Raw genomic sequence first — 20,051 nt, 5'->3', positions numbered from 1 at the left:
CCATGTGATCAGCTGTGTCCCAACACAGCTGATCACATGTAAACAAATGCCAGTTATCAGCATTTCCTTTCCTCGGCACTGTCACAGCGTGAGGAAAGGAAAGCCCACATCCGGCTATCCTGTGACAGGGGACATTTACAGTTATAACCAGTGCCCCGATTATCAGTGCAGCCCCATTAGTGCCAGTCAGTGCCCATCAGTGCAGCCTCATAACTGCATATTTGTGAAGAAGAAAAATTACTTATTTGCAAAATCTTATAACTAGGGGTGCACCGAATGGAAATTTTGGTGCCGAAACCGAAAATGAAGAATGCATTAAGCCAAAAACTAAAACAGATACCGAAAATGACAGTTTTAAAAAAATATTTATATTTTTATATATAATTGTATTATATTAAACTTTTTAATGAATATCATCAGTTTAAATTGGTATGAGTTTATTGTTGCCCATTAAAGTGGTTGTAAAGCCTTGTGTTTTTTCACCTTAATGCATCCTATGCATTAAGGTGAAAAAACACCTGGCAGTCACCGACCCCCCAGCCCCTCATTTTACTTACCTGAGCCCCTTCACCTCTTTGGCAGGGACACGCTGTCCCTCTCTCCACGGGGTCTCGGCTCTTGATTAGATAGATTTATAGCAGCACAGCCATTGGCTCCCGCTGCTGTCAATCAAATTCAATGACAGGGTGGGGCCAAGTCTGGCATTCGTGTCTGTAGATGCAAATCCTGGATTCGGGAGCGCGCCCACAAGGTAACCTCCTCGGGGGTTATCTGATGTGGAGAGGAGTCGCGAGAGTCAACGGGGGACCCCAGAAGACAATGTTCGGGCCACTCTGAGCAAAACGAGGTGCACAGTGGAGGTAAGTATGACATGTTTGTTATTTAAAAAAAAAGTGATCCTTTACAATCACTTTAATAGCACCTTTAGTGAAAGAAAGGTCAAGAAAAATGCAGTCTGCAGTCTCTAACCATCTCTTGTATCATGTCCTCAGTCTCTAACCATCTCTTGCATCATGTCTGCAATCTCTTACTTAAACTTAAACACACTGCTAATAGTATTGTCAACATTTCCATTCGGTGCACCTCTAGCAGCTCTACATTAAAAGATGGTCAGAGACTGCAAACATGATACAAGAAATCAATGCAGCCTCACCAGTGTCCATCAAATGCAGCCTACCTGTGCCCAGCAGCCTCACCAGTGCCCATCATATGCAGCCTGCCATTGCCCAGCAGCCTCACCACCAGTGCCCATCATATGCAGCCTGCCAGTGCCCAGCAGCCTCACCACCAGTGCCCGTCATATGCATATTGCCAGTGCACAGCAGTCTCACCACCAGTGCCCATCATATGCAGCCTGCCAGTGCCCGGATCAGAACGGCGATCTCCATGTGCCTGGGCCGCCATTGGATCAGTGTGCTGTCTATGACAGGAGGCGGGACATTGTTACTGTGGCCCGGAATATTGAGCTCCGTGACACACGGAGAGGATGAGGGAGTGGAGGACTGGGCAGCCCAGGATGACACTCCCATAATGGGTGGCACCCAGGGCGGACCCTGCCCCCTTTCAGTCTCGGCTGTTTTTTTCTTTATGTCGAATAAAAAAAAACACAGTTTTCGGCCGAAATTTCGGTGCACCTCTACTAATAACAGAAATGAAGAAAACGTTTTTCAAAAATGTTCACACTTTTTTTATTTTGCAAAAAATACAAAACTCAGAATTTTGTACTTTTTGCTATAATAAATATCCCCCAAAAATATGTATAAAAAAAATGTTTCCCTTCATTTTAGGCCGATACGTATTCTTCTACATATTTTTGGTATAAAAAAAAATCGCAATAAGCCTTTATTGATTGGTTTGCGCAAAAGTTATAGTGTCTACAAAATAGGGGATAGTTTTATGGCATTTTTATTTTTTTATTTTTTTTTACTAGTAATTGTGGCGATCAACGATTTTTATCATGACTGCGACATTTTGCGGACACATCGGACAATTTTGACACATTTTTTGGACCATTGGCATTAATACAGTGATTGATGCTATAAAATTGCATTGATTACTGTAAAAATGTCACTGGCAGTAAATGGGGTTAACCACTAGGTGGCAGTATAGGGCTTAAGTGTTCCTAGGGGCGTGTTTCTAACTGTATGGGGGCGTGGCTGTGTGTGACACCACACTGATTGCTGCTCCCGATGACAGGGAGCAGAAGATCAGTGTGCTGTCACTAGGCAGAACGGGGAGATGCTGTTTACATCGGCATCTCCCCGTTCTTGAGCTCCGTGGCGATCGAGTCCGCAGGTCCCGCGACCATGGTCACAGAGCTCTCGGCAGGTGCGCATACGGCGGGAAATTCAAAGTAACGTACAGGTATGTTACTTTGCCCAGCCCTGCCATTCTGCTGATGTATATATACAGGAGCCGGCCAGGAAACGGTTAATGACCAGGCCATTTTTTTGCGATACAGCGCTGTGTCGTCTTAACTGACAATTGCGCGGTCATGCGACGCTGTATCCAAACAAACCTTTTTTTTCCCACAAATAGAGCTTTCTTTTGGCGGTATTTGATCACCTCTGTGGTTTTTATTTTTTGCGAAATTCAAAAAAAATATATATTTTTTACTTTTTGCTATAATAAATATTCCCAAAAATGTTTTTAAAAAACAAATTTCTTCCTCAGTTTAGGCCAATATATATTCTTTTACATATGTTTGGTAAAAAAAATTGCAATAAGTGTATATTGATTGGTTTGCAAAAAAGTTATAGCCTCTACAAACTATGGAAACATTTTATGGCATTTTCGTTATTTACTTATTTATTTTTTACTAGTAATGGCGGTATTGCGGTGGACAGATCGGACACTTTTGACACATTTTTGGGACCATTGGCATTTATACAGCGATCAGTGCTATAAAAATGCACTGTTTACTGTGTAAATGTCACTGGCAGGGAAGAGGTTAACGCTAGGGGGCGATAAAGGGGTTAAATGTGTGTTTCCTGGGTGTGTTCTAACCTGTGGGGATAGGACTAACTAGAGGAAGAGACATATCATTTTTTCTACTTAGTAGGAACAAACGATACGTCTCTTCTCTCCTGACAGAACAGGGATTTGTGTGTTCACAGGGCCGACAATTCGTCATAGCCACGAGTAGTTTTAAATGACTTTTTTCCTTTAGAAATTTAATTTTGTGCAGGGACTGTTATAAACACGGGAAAAATGTGCCACTTTACAGGCATACTATAGACACCCCCCAGGTACGAAATTTAAAGGAATATTTCACTTTTATTATTTCATTTTAAGCATTATTAAAATCACTGCTCTCGAAAAAAACTTCTGTTTTTAAAACTTTTTTTTTTTTTGCATTGATACATGTCCCCTGGGGCAGGACCCAGGTCCCCAAACACTTTTTATGAAAAGAACTTGCATATTAACCCTTAAAAATAACACTTTTGATTTTTCACATTCGTGTCCCATAGACTTTAATGGTGTTCGAACAAATTTTTTGCCTGTTCACATGTTCTGCACCGAACGGGGGGGGGGGATGAGTCTTTCACATTGCTGTGGAGCAATTTTGGCCCACTCTTCTTTTGCAGAATTGTTTTAATTCAGCCACATTGGAGGGTTTTTGAGCATGAACCACCTGTGTAAGGTCATGATACAGCATCTCAATTGGATTTCAGTCCGGACTTTGACTAGGCCACTCAAAAAACAAAATTTTGCTTTGTTTGAACCATTTGGAGGTAGACTTTCTGTTGTGTTTCAGATCATTGTCCTGCTGCATAACCCAAGTGTACTTGATTTAGAGGTCACGAACTGATGGGCAGACATTCTCTTTTAGGATTTTCTGGTAGAGCTCAAAATTCATGGTTCCATGAATTATGGTAAGTCGTCCAGGTCCTGAAGCTGCAAAGCAACCCCAGACTATCACGCTACCACCACCATGTCTGACTGTTAGAATGACGTTCTTGTTATGAAATGCTGGATTAGTTTTATGCCAGATGTAATGGACGCACACCTTCCAAAAAGTAAATTTTTTATCGCACCAGTCCACAGAATATTTGCCTAAAAGTCTTGGGGATAATCAAAATGTTTTTTGGTAAATGTTAGAAGAGCCTTTGTGTTCTTTTTGGTCAACAGTGGCTTTGGCCTTGAAACTCTCCCATTGATGCCATTTTTGCCCAGTCTCTTTCTTCTTGTTGAATCATGAACATTGATCTTACCTGAGGCAAGTGAGGCCTGCAGTTCTTTAGATGTTCTGGTTTCTTTTATTAACTCCTGGATGAGCCGTCGTCATGCTCTTGGAGTAATTTTTGTAGGCTGGCCACTCTTGGCAAGGTTCACCACTGTTCCAAGTTATCTCCATTTGTGAATAATGGCTTTCCCCATGGTTCACCTGAGCTCCAAAGCCTTATGCCACGTACACAGGATCGTTTTTTTCGTCAGAATAAACTCTGGCGGTTTTTCTGATGGCGTTCCAAAGGAGTTCCGCTGAAAATGACTTGCGTACACACGATCACACCATAGTCCGATTGTTTAGAACGCGGTGGCGTACAACATGTACGACGGGACTAGAAAAAGGAAGTTAAATAGCCAGTAGTCGATAGCTGCCCTTGCGTTGTTTTTGGTCTGTCGGGATAGCATACAGATGAATGGTTTTCCCGATAGGAATTGATTCCATTGGAAAGATTTAAAACATGCTCTATTTCTAGGTCCATTAGAATTTTTGAAAAAAAAAGTCAGATGAAGACTGCACATGATCGGAATATTCGTTGAAAGGATACCGTCAGACCTTTTCTGCCGGAAAGTCCGGTCGTGTGTATGCGGCATTAGAAATGGCTTTGAAACCCTTCCTAGAATGATACATGTACATTACTTTGTTTCCAATCTGTTCTTGAATTTTTTTAGATTGTGGCATGATGTGTGGCTTTTTGTGATCTGTTGACATGCTTTAATTTGTCAGACAGCTTCTATTTATGTGATTTTTTTTTTTATTCAACATGTCTGGCAGGAGGTTGCTCAATGCTGAAAAACCAAAAGCAATTAAACAGCCTAGGTGTTGGTGGAGAAACCAAGTCTATAGTGTATCAAATAAATAACTAGGAGTTTCTGACAGGAAGAGTACCATAGGGACTCAAGAGTCACATAAGAACCAACAAAAACACAAATTGTGTGCCAGTAACTCACTAGATAAAGGCTGTAAAGTGCAGTATATGAGCAGATGCAGCATCCCAAATATTTGCTGACTCGCCTATAGAGGTGTGGGTCAGGTAACTCATATAAACATATGTCAGAAGTTGGGGTTGGAGACCCCCAGAAAAGAAAGTTACTGGAGGACCGTGCAGCTTAAACATGGGATTTTTATGACAAAAATAAGACTACAAAGTCTAGCAAAATATTCCCACCACCTTCACCTCAGTTATATATTAAAAAGATAATGTTGTCTGAAATGTTTGCAGCTGCATCGCACGTAGCACATACACTCACACATTACATACATAGCCTGGGGGTGACTAGCTGACCAGCCGGTAATAGGAATATAGATATATGGTAAACAGTATGTAAATTATTTGATTCATATCTCCAGTCCAGCTGCAGTGTAAATTATACCTGGACTCCAAATGTGCATGTCAGACTGACTTCACTCACGATACTGTAAGGAGTGTCAAGGATTCATGAATGTGTGACTCAGTCAATATGACAGGTTGAAAACCATAAGAACATCAAATGGCATTATTCAGGCAACAGATGAATCTGTTATCTTCATCCACGGTTGTTGTAATCTACCATACATAGTTTAGCACTATCTTTTCTGTGTGTCACAGGTGTCCCAAAGCCTCCCTCTTTATAATGTTTCCCAGTATTTTGTCTCCTGAGTATGGACTCCATTACCTTATATGGAAAGAGCTTCAATATGTTCTTAAGTGGCATGAAGGCTTTTTATTGAAGACATTTGGATACAGGCTCTACATGCACAGAGGACAAGGTGCAAGACAGGGAAGGATGGCTGTGTTGCAACAGACAGAACATACAGCTAAGCTCATTGAAGTGCTGCATTTTGGAAAAAAGCAATATGTATAAAAGTGCTGGGGCATTTGAGGGGTGCCTAGAAAGGAATAATGCAAAAGGTGACGATTTACAGCCCTCCTCCTATCTCACTATAAATCCCACGTCCATGGGATGAGAATGAGAAGATGTCCATGATAGGCGGAACACTGAACACTGACTCACTGCGTGTTCCCCTATCACGGACGAGGAGGAGGCGTGGCTTTTGAACACTGGTCGGCTGCCGTCTGACTGCATGACACGGCTGAGTGTTCCGCCTATCACAGATGATGAGCACTGGTCAGCTGCTATCTGAGCATTACACAGCTGATCAGGTAGGGAGATGGCACCATGACTCGAGTACAAGCCGAGGAGGGCACTTTCAGCACAAAAAAATGTGCTGAAAAACTCGGCTTATACTTGAGTATATACGGTAGCCATGTGGTCCTTGCACTATCAGTTTAAAGTCTAGTCCAGTTTAGTCTGAGAGTTAATTCCACCAGAGAAAATTGAGACTCTGGTCTCTGATTTGAACTCTTTAGTCCAGGAGCCTTCAGACTCCCTGCTTATGCATGTATAATGGTAGCCACTTGTATCTGATGGTAAACTCTTTTGAAACAGTTCATTGGCCCAGTTTCACTCCAACCTCTACATTGCAACTTTGTTGTCCGAGAAAAGTTAAAATGGCTAGAGTAAGTCAAGTATTTTGCCACCTGTGTCCCATAGGAGGGACATTTCATCTTGTCCTGCCCCATAGCTAAAACAGAAAGTGAGAGGAAATCTCTATCACTGTTCTGGTGTCAACCGAATTTGAGATTTTACCATTTGATAACAGTAAACGGGACAAATTGAGTGGGTGAATCTCAGATCACAGATATCAATAAAAATTGACAGGTGTTCTAATCCTTCTCCATTTAATGTAAAACTAATTACATTTTAATCCTGTCTGTAGACAGATTGACTTGTCTACCTTGAGGACAAGGTTGTCCCTGGCCTAGTGGATAAGTAGTCTGGCTATGGAGTGAAGAAAGTATTTCTTTCCCATATTTTGGAGAATTCTTATGATGGATGCTGGCCTGTTGTGTTGAGGAGGAGACCTAGGCCCCTTGTTGGTGCAGGGGACTCGATCTTCAAAGGAGTCTTGTCTTTCAGTTAGCATCCTCGAACATCTGATGATTTGGCTGTCTGTACAGCTTTGGGCCATCCTTCTGGAGGGTTATCTTATCTTGATACAGTCAAACAATGCCACGGTAGCATTTCATGTAGTCATCACCCCTGCTAGGTGAGTATCTGAACTGGTGGATTTACCCCACAAGAAACCAATTCTGGTTTTGCTTAAGAACAAGGGGGTTTTGAGGCCTATGACCTCCTCCTTGCTTAAAGTAATTTCTACCTTTATCTCAACTGGAAATATTGCTCAGTCCATCCTTCTGTTCAGCCTCAGTTCACCAAGTGTTGGTCTCGAGGATCAGCCTCCAGACCTCCCTCTCAAGGCGTACTTTGCTAGATCTATAAGTGCTTCCTGAGCTCTTTCAGCTTCAAGATACTATTTCCCAGATTTGCAGGGCTGCTACATGGTCTCCTGTTCATACATTCTCTAAGTTCTGCCAAGTGGATGTTACAGCCTCATTTGATGTAATCTTTGGGTATAAAAATGTTTTTTTTGAGTCCGCATGAAGTCAACAGTTCATTGTCACTTGTATGGGCTTGTCAGTATTTGCTGTGTCACCCACCCCTAACTTGGACTGCTTTTGTATGTCTTGAAGGCTAAAGACTTCCTGCGCCCCTCAATAAAAAGGAAAAAAAATGGATTTTTGTACTCATCCTAAAATCCTTTTCTTGATGTCTGTTAAGAAACACAGGGCCCACCCCTATGTGTTCATGATCATGCTCTTGGTATGGCTTTGCTACAAAATTGAAGCATGCTGATATTTGAAGGGGTTATTCTGGGCTGTCCACAGTTTTTTTATTTTGTTAGCCAATGTTCAGTTCCTCTGTAGGCAGTAGCATAACCCGAACATTATAGACCTATAGCCCTCCAATGGACTGCAAAAATAAATAAAAATAAAAACATTTTGGTGAATGCAAAAATAATATATATTTTTTAAACGTATTTCAGGTTGATACCAGAGATGAAAAAATCACTGAAAGTCAATATCATGAAAATCATCTTCTAATGGTACAGACCCTTGAAGCAAGATTACAGGTAAGTACACGTTTTAAAATGTGAAAACATTTGATGAGCAACTACACTTTGTTCCATATATTTATATTATTTGTATGGTTTGGTACTTAACACTTTTTTTGAAATGTCACTTGGGTGCGTTTTTAAGAAATACATTCTTACATACACAGTTGTTATCCTGTTACGATGAGTTTAAAGTGATGTAAAGTCTTGTTTTTTTGCACTTTTAGCTTGGGCTCGTTATCCTTTTAGCCTATATGCAATATGTAATGTTTATGGACACTTCTATTTTTTAATTTATTTATATGATGTGATATTTTAAAATTGATCTTTTTAGGAGATGAGTACTTTGTTGCACAAGCTGTGGATTATTTATTATTATTATTCCTCAAGCTCATCCTCCACCACTAATCCACAGTGGGTATCTTTGACAATTTTGCACAGCACCATTTTGAGCATCTACATCTACCCTTCCCTGCCGTGTGTATATTATAAATGTGTGACTACATTTAGTAGCATATTTATTTTCTAGTACAGCGCACCACTACTCTTTTACTTGTCAATTCCACATCCTTGCTGCTCTTACAGTAAAGAACCCTCTACGTAGTTTAAAGTTAAACCTCTTTTCTTCTAATTTTAATGAGTGTCCACATGTTTTGTTAAACTCCCTTCCGAGAAAAAGTTTTATCCCTATTGTGGGGTCACCAGTGCGGTATTTGTAAATTGAAATTAAATCCCCTCTCAAGCGTGTCTTCTCCAGAGAGAATAAGTTCAGTGTTCGCAACCTTTCCTCATAACTAATATCCTCCAGACCCTTTAATAGCTTTGTTGACCTTCTCTGTACTCGCTCCATTTCCAGTACATCCTTCCTGAGGACTGGTGCCCAGGACAGCATACTCCATGTGCAGCCAGACCACAGTCTTAGAGTGGGAGAATTATCGATTTATCCCTGGAGTTAATTCCTTTTTTAATGCATGCCAATATTCTGTTTGCTTTGTTAGCAGCAGCTTGGCATTGCATGCCATTGCTGAGCCTATCATCCACTAGGACCCCCAGGTCCTTTTCCATCCTAGATTCCCCCAGAGGTTGTCCCCCTAGTGTATAGATTGCATTCATATTTTGCCACCCAAATGCATTATTTTACATTTTTCTACATTAAACCTCATTTGCCATGTAGTTGCCCACCCCATTAATTTGTTCAGATCATCTTGCAAGGTTTCCACATCCTGCAAAGTTTTTGCCCTGCTTAGCTTAGTATTGTCTGCAAATACAGAGATTGAACTGTTTACCCCATTTTCCAGGTCGTTTATGAACAAATTAAATAGGATTGGTCTCAGCACAGAACCCTGTGGGACCCCATTATCCACCCCTGACCATTCCGAGTATTCCCCATTTATTACCGCCTCTGAACTATCCCTTTTAGCCAGGTTTCAATCCATGTATTCACCCTACGATCCATGCCAACGGACCTTATTTTGTACAGTAAACGTTTATGGGGAACTCTGTGAAATGCTTTTGCAAAATCCAGATACACCAAGTCTATGGGCCTTCATTTATCTAGATGGCAACTCACCTCCTCAAAGAATGTTAATAGATTGGTTTGGTAAGAACGATTCTTCATGAATCCATGCTGATTACTGATAATGATACAGTTTTCATTCCTAAAATCTTCTATATACAGTGGTGTGAAAAAGTGTTTGCCCCCTTCCTCATTTCCTGTTCCTTTGCATGTTTGTCACACTTAAGTGTTTCGGAACATCAAACCAATTTAAACAATAGTCAAGGACAACACAAGTAAACACAAAATGCAATTTGTAAATGAAGGTGTTTATTATTAAAGGTGAAAAAAATCCAAACCATCATGGCCCTGTGTGAAAAAGTGATTGCCCCTTAAACCTAATAACTGGTTGGGCCACCCTTAGCAGCAACAACTGCAACCAAGCGTTTGCGATAACGTGCAATGAGGCTTTTACAGCGTCCTGGAGGAATTTTGGCCCACTAATCTTTGCAGAATTGTCCTAATTCAGTTACATTAGAGGGTTTTCGAGCATGAACGGCCTTTTTAAGGTCATACCACAACATCTCAATAGGATTCAGCTCAGGACTTTGGCTAGGCCACTCCAAAGTCTTCATTTTGTTTTTCTTCAGCCATTCGGTGGTGGACTTGCTGGTGTGTTTAGGATCATTGTCCTGCTGCAGAACCCAAGTTCGTTTCAGCTTGAGTACACGAACAGATGGTCGGACATTCTCCTTCAGGATCTCTTGGTAGACAGCAGAATTCATAGTTCCTTTTATCACGGCAAGTCTTCCAGGTCCTGAAGCAGCAAAACAGCCCCAGACCATCACACTACCACCACCATATTTTACTGTTGGTATAATGTTCTTTTTATGAAATGCAGTGTTCCTTCTACGCCAGATATACTTGGACACACACCTTCCAAAGAGTTCCACTTTTGTCTCATCGGTCCACAGAATGTTGTCCCAAAAGTCTTGGGGATCATCAAGATGTGTTGTGGAGAAATTGAGACGAGCTTTGATGTTCTTTTTGCTCAGCAGTGGTTTTCTCCTTGGAACTCTGCCATGCAGGCCATTTTTGCCCAGTCTTTTCCTGATGGTGGAGGCATGAACGCTGACCTTAACTGAGGCAAGTGAGGCCTGCAGTTCCTTGGACGTTGTTGTGGGGTCTTTTGTGACCTCTTGGATGAGTCGTCGCTGCGCTCTTGGGGTAATTTTGGGCGGCCGGCCACTCCTGGGAAGGTTCACCACTGTTCCATGTCTTCGCCATTTGTGGATAATGGCTCTCACTGTGGTTCGCTGGATTCCCAAAGCTTTGGAAATGGCTTTATAACCCTTTCCAGACTGATAGATCTCAATTACTTTCTTTCTCAATTGTTCCTGAATTTTTTTGGGTCTCGGCATGATGTGTAGCTTTTAAGGATCTTCTGGTGGACCTTACTGTGTCAAGCAGCTCCTATTTAAGTGATGCCTTGATTGTGAACAGGTGTGGCAATAATCAGGCCTGGGTGTGGCTAGAGAAATTGAACTCAGGTGTGGACAACCACAGTTATAGTATGTTTTAACAAGGGAGGCAATCACTTTTTCACACAGGGCCATGATGGTTTGGATTTTTTTTCACCTTTAATAATAAACACCTTCATTTACAAATTGCATTTTGTGTTTACTTGTGTTGTCCTTGACTATTGTTTAAATTGGTTTGATGTTCCGAAACACTTAAGTATGACAAACATGCAAAGGAACAGGAAATGAGGAAGGGGGGCAAACACTTTTTCACACCACTGTAGTCCCTTATCATCCCAGGGATTTATTTGGGCCCTTTTTAAATATTGGTGCTACATTGGCTTTTGTCCAATCTGCTTGTACCATTCTAGTCAGTTGACTGTCAGTAAAAATTAGGAACAATGGCCTAGCAATTACTTGACTGAGTTCCCTAAGTACCCTCGGGTGCAAGCCATCTGGTCCCAGTGATTTATTAATGTTAAGTTTCCTAAGTCTAATTCTAATTCTGTCCTCTGTTAGCCATGATGGTGCTTCCTTTGAAGGGTCACGAGGATAAACACTGCAGGTTTGGTTACTGAAGCCCCCCGATTCCCTCATGGAGACTGAGGAGAAAAATAAATTCCATACCTTCGCCATCTCCCCATCTTTTGTATCCAGATGTCCTTCCTCATTCTTTATGGGGCCAATATGGTCTGCCCTTCCCTTTTTACTGTTTACATACTTAAAAAATTTCTTGAGATTTTTTTTTTTGCTCTCCTCCACTATGTGTCTTTTGTGTTCCATCTTAGCCTCCCTAATTGCACCTTTACATTTCTTGTTGCATTCTTTATAAAGTCTGAATGCTAATGATGATCCCTTAACCTTGTAATTTTTGAAGGCCTTCTCTTCTGTTTTTATATGCATTTATACATTGGAGTTAAGCCATCCAGGGCTTTTGTTCGCTCTCTTTTAAATGTATTACCCAACCCAATGGGATGCACTGGCTAATGCCCTTATTTAATCTGCTCTTAAAGCAAACCCATAAAGATTCCACCACATCCCTAGCTCCGTAATTAGCTATTACTAATGCCCCCAATAATACCCCCTGCACTATGTTCCATGCTGACTATCTCTACCTCTGGACCCTCCAACCCCTCTACTTTTTGGCCATCTTTACTCCCAGCAGATCTGCACTTTCTTCATTTAGGTGCAGTCTGTCCCTTCTATAGTACTGGTGACCAACTGAGAAGTCGGCCCAGTCCTCCATTAATCCAAATCCCTCCTTACTACACCAGCTTCTCAGCCACTTGTTTACTTCCCTAATCTCCCTCTGCCTTTCTGGTGTTTTTCGAGGCACCGGTAGTATTCCTCAGAATATTACCTTGGAGGTTCTTTTCCTCAATTTATCTCCCAAGTCCCTAAAATCGTTCTTTAGGACATTTCATCTGCCTCTGACTTTGTCATTGGTGCCAATGTGCCCCACGACAGCCGGGTCTTCCCCAGCCCCTCCCAGTAATCTGTCCACCAGATCCGTGATGTGCTGAACCCGAGCGCCTGGTAGAAAGCATACGGTTCAGTGCTTCAGGTCTTTGTCACAGATTGCTCTCTGTCCTTCTAAGAATTGAGTCCCCTACCACCAGAATCTGTCTTCCCTTTACCTTCACTTCAAGACAATACACAGGTACTTGCAGACCACGTGCACTCACACTACATAGGTACCCACAATACACAGGTACTAACGATCCCCACCACTACTCAGACAACACTCAAGTACACCCGACACTCAGGTACACACAGCGCTCCTGTACACACAGCACTCCTGTACACGCAACACTCGGGTACTCGCAATGCACAGGTGCTTATTATACACATGTACTCACAATACTTACTATACACACACAATACTCATGTACTCACAATACTCAACAAAAAACGTTACTCCACAATACCCAGCATCCACATTAGACACAGTCAGTCATTTTTTTTTTTTATATTATCTAGTTATGACTGCTCTGCTCAATTCCCTATGCAATCCGACACTTGCAGGGCTTGTCAGTGCCTATGGCCTCCCCCCGCTCAGCCTGCCTTTTACTGTTCCCATCACTCCCCTGTCTGTTTGTCACTCTCCCCTTGCGGTCCGTGGCACACTTACCTGACGCTTCTCCCAGTCAGACCTGTCAGGCTTCTCCCGGTCACAAGGGGAGGGGGGTTTTATCTGGTCCGCACCTGCCGCGGCTTCTTCCGGATCCTCTTCTTCCGGATCCTCCTCTTCTTGGGTCCCTCTTCTGTGATCCTGCCCCCCCCTCCTGTAGCGTGCCCCCACAGCAAGCAGCCTGTTATGGGGGCACCCGAGCCAAGTCATAGCTACCTGTGTCCATTTAGACATGGAGCCCTGCCCCCTCTTTCTCTCCTGATTGGCTAGGTGACTTTGATTGACAGCAGCGGGAGCCAATGGCGCCACTGCTGTTTCTCAGCTAATCAGGAGGGAGAATCTCAGACGGCTGAGACATTCGTGGACATCGCTGGCCAGAGAGGGGCCTCAGGTTAGTTGTTAGTGGGCTTGCGGGGGGCTGCTACACACAGAAGGCTTTTTATCCTAATGCATAGAATGCATTAAGATAATACACCTTCTATCTGTACAATCCCTTTAAGGTCATTCCAACCACTTTTGTATGTGTGCTGATAACACATGGGAACCAACAACATTGGAAAAAAGAAGAGGAAAGAAAGTGAGGTATGCAAAGCAGATATGTTACAGGAAGAAATACGGTAAAGGTGGACTTGCACTATATATCGTGGCTATTTACATAGTATTGCTGCTGTATGTTCTTTTGGCCCTTTTCTTTTTTCTGTAGCCTGTTTGAGCAATATTTTCTTCAGATAATATGTAACTTCTTTGTTTATTTTGAACGGAGCAAGGCTTTTATTGTTGTATGACATATATGGGGAGATTTACTAAAACCAGTGCATACAGAATCTGGTGCAGCTATGCATATTAACCAATCAGCTTCTAACTTCAGCTTGTTCAATTAACCACTGAAGCTCCAGGTTTTACCCCCTTCATGACTAGGACATTTTTTTGCTATTCAGCACTACGCTACTTTAATTGACAATTGCTCAGCCATGTAATTTGAATTTGAAATGAAATTTTGATAATTTTTTTTTTTTTTACACAAATCAAGCTTTTGGTGGTATTTGATCACCACTGAGTTTTTCATTGTTTGCGATATAGTAAATGAAAAAAAGAATAAACATTCAATATATCCAATAAAATCAAATTTCGTCATGAATTTAGGCCAAAATGTGTTCTGCTACATGAATTTAGTAAAAAAACAAATCTCAATGAGTGTATATTATTTAGTCTGTAGGAAAGTTATAGCATACCTACGTTGTAAAGTACTGCACAAACTATTGGCGCTATAGAAATCCTGTATTATAATAATTATACACAAAATATGGTATATATATATATTTTAAAATTGATCAGTTATTTTCTTGAGACCCTTAAAATGTCAGAAGCATACAAATACCCCCCAACTTACCCCTTTTTGCAAAGTAGACAGTCTGAGACATTTAGTAAGGGACATGGCAATTTTTTTGAAATTGTAATTTGTTTCTCACAGTTTTTTGTAAAATGAAGAAATGAAATAAATATAAAATTATACTACTCTAGTTTGATTACTGGTACAATGTAGACCACTGTACCAGCAATGCTTTGAACTTTCATGAATGGGTTAAGTTCATAACAACTGTGAATACTAGTGATCTGTGATTGGCTACAGCCAATCACATAGTACAGGGTGTTGTGATTGGCCCAGGTACCATGTGATAGCCGTGAGCCACTGACAGCTCCCTGGCAAAGGAATTAAGGCTGTTATGAATTATATTGATACGCATAGCAATCACATGATCACCGGGACCCAAGTATCAGGATTGCGCCACGTCCCCTTGTGTCTGTACAGGCAAAATGGCATGCAGGAACCTCGCTTTACCTGCACATGCCACCCACCCATAGTAAATGTGCTATGTGCGGTCGGCAAGTGGTTAAGCTTTGGCACTAAAACTTTGAAGCTGATTGTAGAGGAGTCCAAAGTGGGTGAAACGATTAAGCCCAATGTGGGTGAAGAATGTCAAAAGGGGCATGACCAATGACCTGGGAAGTGAACTGAAGACAGTTTTTCATTCACCTTACACTGGAGTTGAATACAGTGTGCGGCGGTACATGCATGCTATGTTATATTTTGGGGCAAGATGTGCTCTATTTCTGTCAGCACCAGAATACAGAGTGTAAACCTGGGAGACTGACATTGCAGACTTGGCATTGATCTGTTATGGTTCTAGAAGCTGATTGGTTACTATACACAGCTGTGTCAGATTCTGTGTGCACCAGTTTTAGTCTATCCCATATTGTCTTGCAGATATGGTACTCTGTAAATTTCAATATTGTGCCTTCTTACGATCTCTCCTAATTTCTGTGCCTTTAGGCTGGCTTACTATCACTTGAGGAAATGGAAAACCACCTTCAGATTCAGGATAGAGTGCTCCAGTCATCATGTGAGGCATTCATAAACATGTCCCTGGGCAAGGAGACAACAGTACACTCTGCAGAAGAGGTAAAGTAATAATTACTATTCACTTAAAGAGTACAGTAGGTGATCGGCGAGATTGACACCCTGCGAGCCCCGTCGCAGGAGCCAGCGCCAAGCCGGCTCGCATAGGGAAAGGAAAATGTTTTATTTTCCTTTTCCAATGAGCGACAAGCATTGCTGACATTGAGGCCGAGTTCAGACTGGTGCGGGGATCCGACTTGGATTCCCGCCAATACCAGGCACTGTGTTTGGTATGAATCTTGAGGGAGAATGCCAAATTTTAAATAAAAAACTGGCGTGGCTTCCCCTTCAGGGGCATACCAAGCCCTTAGGTCTGGTATGGATTTTAAGGGGAACCCCCTACACCAAAAAAATCCATACCAGACCCTTATCCAAGGGGAGTGGGGACGAGCAAGCGCCTGGCCGTTGGTTGCCAGGGTCTGCTGGCGGAGGGCTTATCGGAATCCGGGAGCCCCCTTTAATAAGGGGGCCCCAGATCCCCGCCCCCCCAACCTATGTGAATGAGTATGGGGTACATCATACCCCTACCCATTCACCTGGGGAAAAAAGTGTCAATAAAAAAACACACAACACAGGTTTTCAAAGTAATTTATTAGGCTGCACCGGGGGTCTTCTTCCAACTCCTTTGCGCTCTCTGGTTCTTCTTCGTGTTCTCTGGCGTCTTCTCCCACACTCCGGTTCTTCTGCCGGCTCCTCCACTAACTTCTTCCAGCTCTTTTGCTAGCGGTGGCCCGGTCTTCTGCGTCCTTCTTCCCTCTTCTCTTCTTCCGATGTTGACACAACACTCTATCCCGCTGTAATGCCATGTGAGCGGTGCGCGATCACTTATATAGACATGGGGCATGGTCACTGGGTGATGTCACACGGTGGCCACACCCCTTATGACATCACAGTCCCTTCATGCCTCGGGCATGCTGGCTCTATTAGGCGACATTGACGCATCTCTCGCGCTGGCTTCAATAGGAAATGTGACATTTTCCTATTGCAGCCAGCGCGAGATGTACAGTGTCCTGCCGCCAAGAACCAGCGCAATGAGATCGCGCTGGAAACACAATCTCGCGGTTAGTTACTGTATATCAGCACAAAATAAAAAAAGTGCAGTAAATATCAATATATGCCAATTTCTCATTCTTTGTCACCTTAAAGTAAAAAAAAAAAAGCTTGCTTTTCTCAGCAAATCCAGAGCTGGCCTTTGTCCTCCACACACTTGCTACATTATCTCACAGTCTGTCTAGTTCTTATCTTGGACTACAGAATAATTAGTCCTCAAGTTGTGGAAATCCGAGAATAGGCATGATTGGGTAGTTTAGCAAAAGACACTGGGCAGGGTTGACAGCACTCAGTCCACAAAAAAAAACTGTGTGCATTTCTGGCAGGTATTTTTTGCACTTATTACACAGACATAACAAAATTCTTCCAATGGTATTTAAAACAGACCAAAAGTTAGCAAATATAAGAAGGTCATGCTTAGGGTTTACATAAACTTTCAATTTAAATCTGAACTCCACAAAAAAAACCTTGTTAATTGTTAATTTTTGTCTAGGTAAGAAATGAAGGGAGATTTACCTGCTGCTTCTTACCCCCCTGCAGTCTAGCAGTTTTGAACAGTGGACTGTTCTTGACGATCCAGCCCAGAGCAGGCTCCATAGACCTGCTCTGGATGTGAGGATGCCAGGAACAGTCCACTTATGGAACGTGAAGGTGTGCTGTTTGCCAGTGGATTGGAGGATAGGGTGAGTATCAGGCTTTATCCTCGGCTCTAGGCAAAACAAGCACTTAAAGGGGTTGTAAACCCTCGTGTCTTTTCACCTTAATGCATCCTATGCATTAAGGTGAAAAAACGTCTGGCACTGACCGGCCCCCTAGCCCACGCCCCCGTACCTCTCTGCCTGGGGTTCTCGGCTCTTGATTGGATAGATTGATAGCAGCGTAGCCATTGGCTTCCGCTGCTGTCAATCAAATCCAATGGTGTGGGAGCGGGCCCAAGTATGGAATTCTGTGTCTATGCACGCAAATGCTGGACTCAGGAGCGCACCCGCTAGGTAAACCCAGAGGAGAGCAATTATCTCAGGGGGTTTATCGATGCGAGGAGGAGCCATGATCGCTGCTCCCAGGGGACCCCAGAAGACGAATTTCAGGGCCAAACACTGCAAAACGAACTGCACATTGGAGGTAAGCATATGTTTGTTATTTAAAAAAAAAAAAAAAAACAAGGGTTTACAACCCCTTTAACCCTTGCAGTGCAGGCATAGCCCCACTGCAAGGGAAAACTTTTTTTTGCCCAGAGTTGGGCTTTGACCACTTCAGCCCCGGAAGGATTTGCCCCCTTCCTGACTGGGCCATTTTTTGCGATACGGCACTGCGTCGCTTTAACTGACAATTGCACGGCGGTGCAATGTACCGAAACAAAACTAAATTCGGGTCCTTTTTCCCCCCACAAATAGAGCTTTCTTTTGGTGGCATTTGATCACCTCTGCAGTTTTTATTTTTTGCGCTATAAACAAAAAAAAGCGTCAATTTTGAAAAAAAAACACAACATTTTGTACTTTTTACTATAATAAATATCCAGAAAAAAATATATTCTTCATGAGTTTACGCCGATATGTATTCTTCTACATATTTTTGGTAAAAAAAAAAATCACAATAGGCGTATATTGATTGGTTTGTGCAAAAGTTATCACGTCTACAAAATAGGGGATAGATTTATGGCATTTTTATTATTTATTTTTTCACTAGTAATGGCGGTGATCAGTGATTTTTATCATGACTGCGACATTGCGGCGGACAGATGGGACACTTTTGACACTCTTTTTGGGACCATTGACATTTCTACAGCGATCAGAGCTAAAAATAGCCACTGATTACAGTATGTCATTGGCAGGGTGTGGGTTAACACTAGGGGTTATCAAGTGGTTAACTGTGTTCCCTAGGTGTGTTATAACTAGGGGGGGGGGGGGGTGAGACTGACTAGGGGAGGACACTGATCGGTGTTCCTACTTAGGAGCACATGATCTGTCTCCTCTCCCCTGAGAGAACCGGGATTTGTGCGTTTACACACACAGATTTTGGTTCTCGCTCTGTCACAAGCGATCACTGGTGCCTGGTGGTACATCGGGCACGCGCACCTGCTAAAGCGCCTTAAAGGGGAGCCAACTTGCTGCAGTATTACTGCGGCGGCAGGTCGGGAAGCAATTAAAGATCCTTTGAAAGCCTAACCTATATAAAAATAATCACCTTTAACCACTTGCTGACCGGCTCACGCTGATATACGTTGACAGAATGGCATGGCTGCACAAGACAAAGTATGGGTACATTGTTCCCTTTAAGAGCCGCTAGAGGTGCGCGCATGCCCGTGGCTCGGTGGGGGACACGATGCACCTGGCCGGTGGGCGCGATCCCGGGCATGAGAGCCAGTACGGGGATTTGTGTGTGTGAACACACAAATCTGTTCTGTCAGGGGAGAGGAGACATATTGTGTGTTCCTAGTACTGTATACATACAAAGTTTAGCTGCATATTTATATCATAGGCATAGTTTTCCAAGTTAGGAAAATTCAAAACCCAAGAGATGACAACTAGTTGATACTATAGTTCCGTTTAAGGCTGCATTCACACATGATAGCGGGTGGAATTGTGATTTCAAATGGCTGCAAATCCCGAGAACACGTTTGCAATGCCATTACTTTAATGGTTCAAAGCAAATTGCAACGTGTGATGCTGTTGCCCAAAAGAAGCTTGCGTGCCTTTTTGAGCGACATGCATCACATGTTGCGATTGCAGTGCAATTTACTGCATGACAATCGCAGAAAAATTGTGGCGCTATTCGGGTGCCATTAGAAGTAATAGTATCACAAACGTGGCCTGTGTTTTGCAGCCATTTGAAATCGTGGGGCGGAATTGCGGTGGTTCCGCCTAGGATCATGTGTGACTAAAGTGGTATTAAAGTGATTGTAAACCTCAGTCATGGAATCTGAGCAAAGTATATATTTCTGAAGTGTTTATATAGCTCTCAAAGCTCTAAGTGTCATTTCTCTCCGGTTCTTCGTTTTTCTGTTTATCAGTCCCTTCTGAGACGTTTTCCCCACACATGAGATACATTTGTGGAGGGTGCTCAGAACAAAGCTTGACTATTTCTGCTGTGTGAAGGAGGGTGTGTTGTTTTCCTCCAATCAGCTCTCACACACTTTAACTGCAGTCTCTCCGCCCCCTCCTCTGTGTTCCTCA

General features: G+C 42.6%; 1 protein-coding gene across 1 annotated transcript in view; it reads left to right on the top strand.

Annotated features, from left to right (window-relative positions):
• The window catches only part of FANCB (FA complementation group B), a 110,026-nt gene that overhangs the window by 57,123 nt on the left and 32,852 nt on the right, over positions 1-20,051 (top strand). The window contains exons 4-5 of the mRNA XM_077480222.1: positions 8,156-8,242; positions 15,703-15,831. Of these exons, the coding sequence (XP_077336348.1) occupies positions 8,156-8,242; positions 15,703-15,831 (216 nt within the window). The remainder of the gene's footprint in view (positions 1-8,155; positions 8,243-15,702; positions 15,832-20,051) is intronic.

The sequence above is a fragment of the Lithobates pipiens genome, unplaced genomic scaffold (genome assembly GCF_037356315.1).
Source record: "Lithobates pipiens isolate NorthernLeopardFrog02 unplaced genomic scaffold, aLitPip1_a1.2 Scaffold_16, whole genome shotgun sequence".
NCBI lineage: Eukaryota > Metazoa > Chordata > Amphibia > Anura > Ranidae > Lithobates > Lithobates pipiens.
Note: the sequence above shows the minus strand (reverse complement) of the source record. Positions and strands in the feature narration are given on the sequence as shown.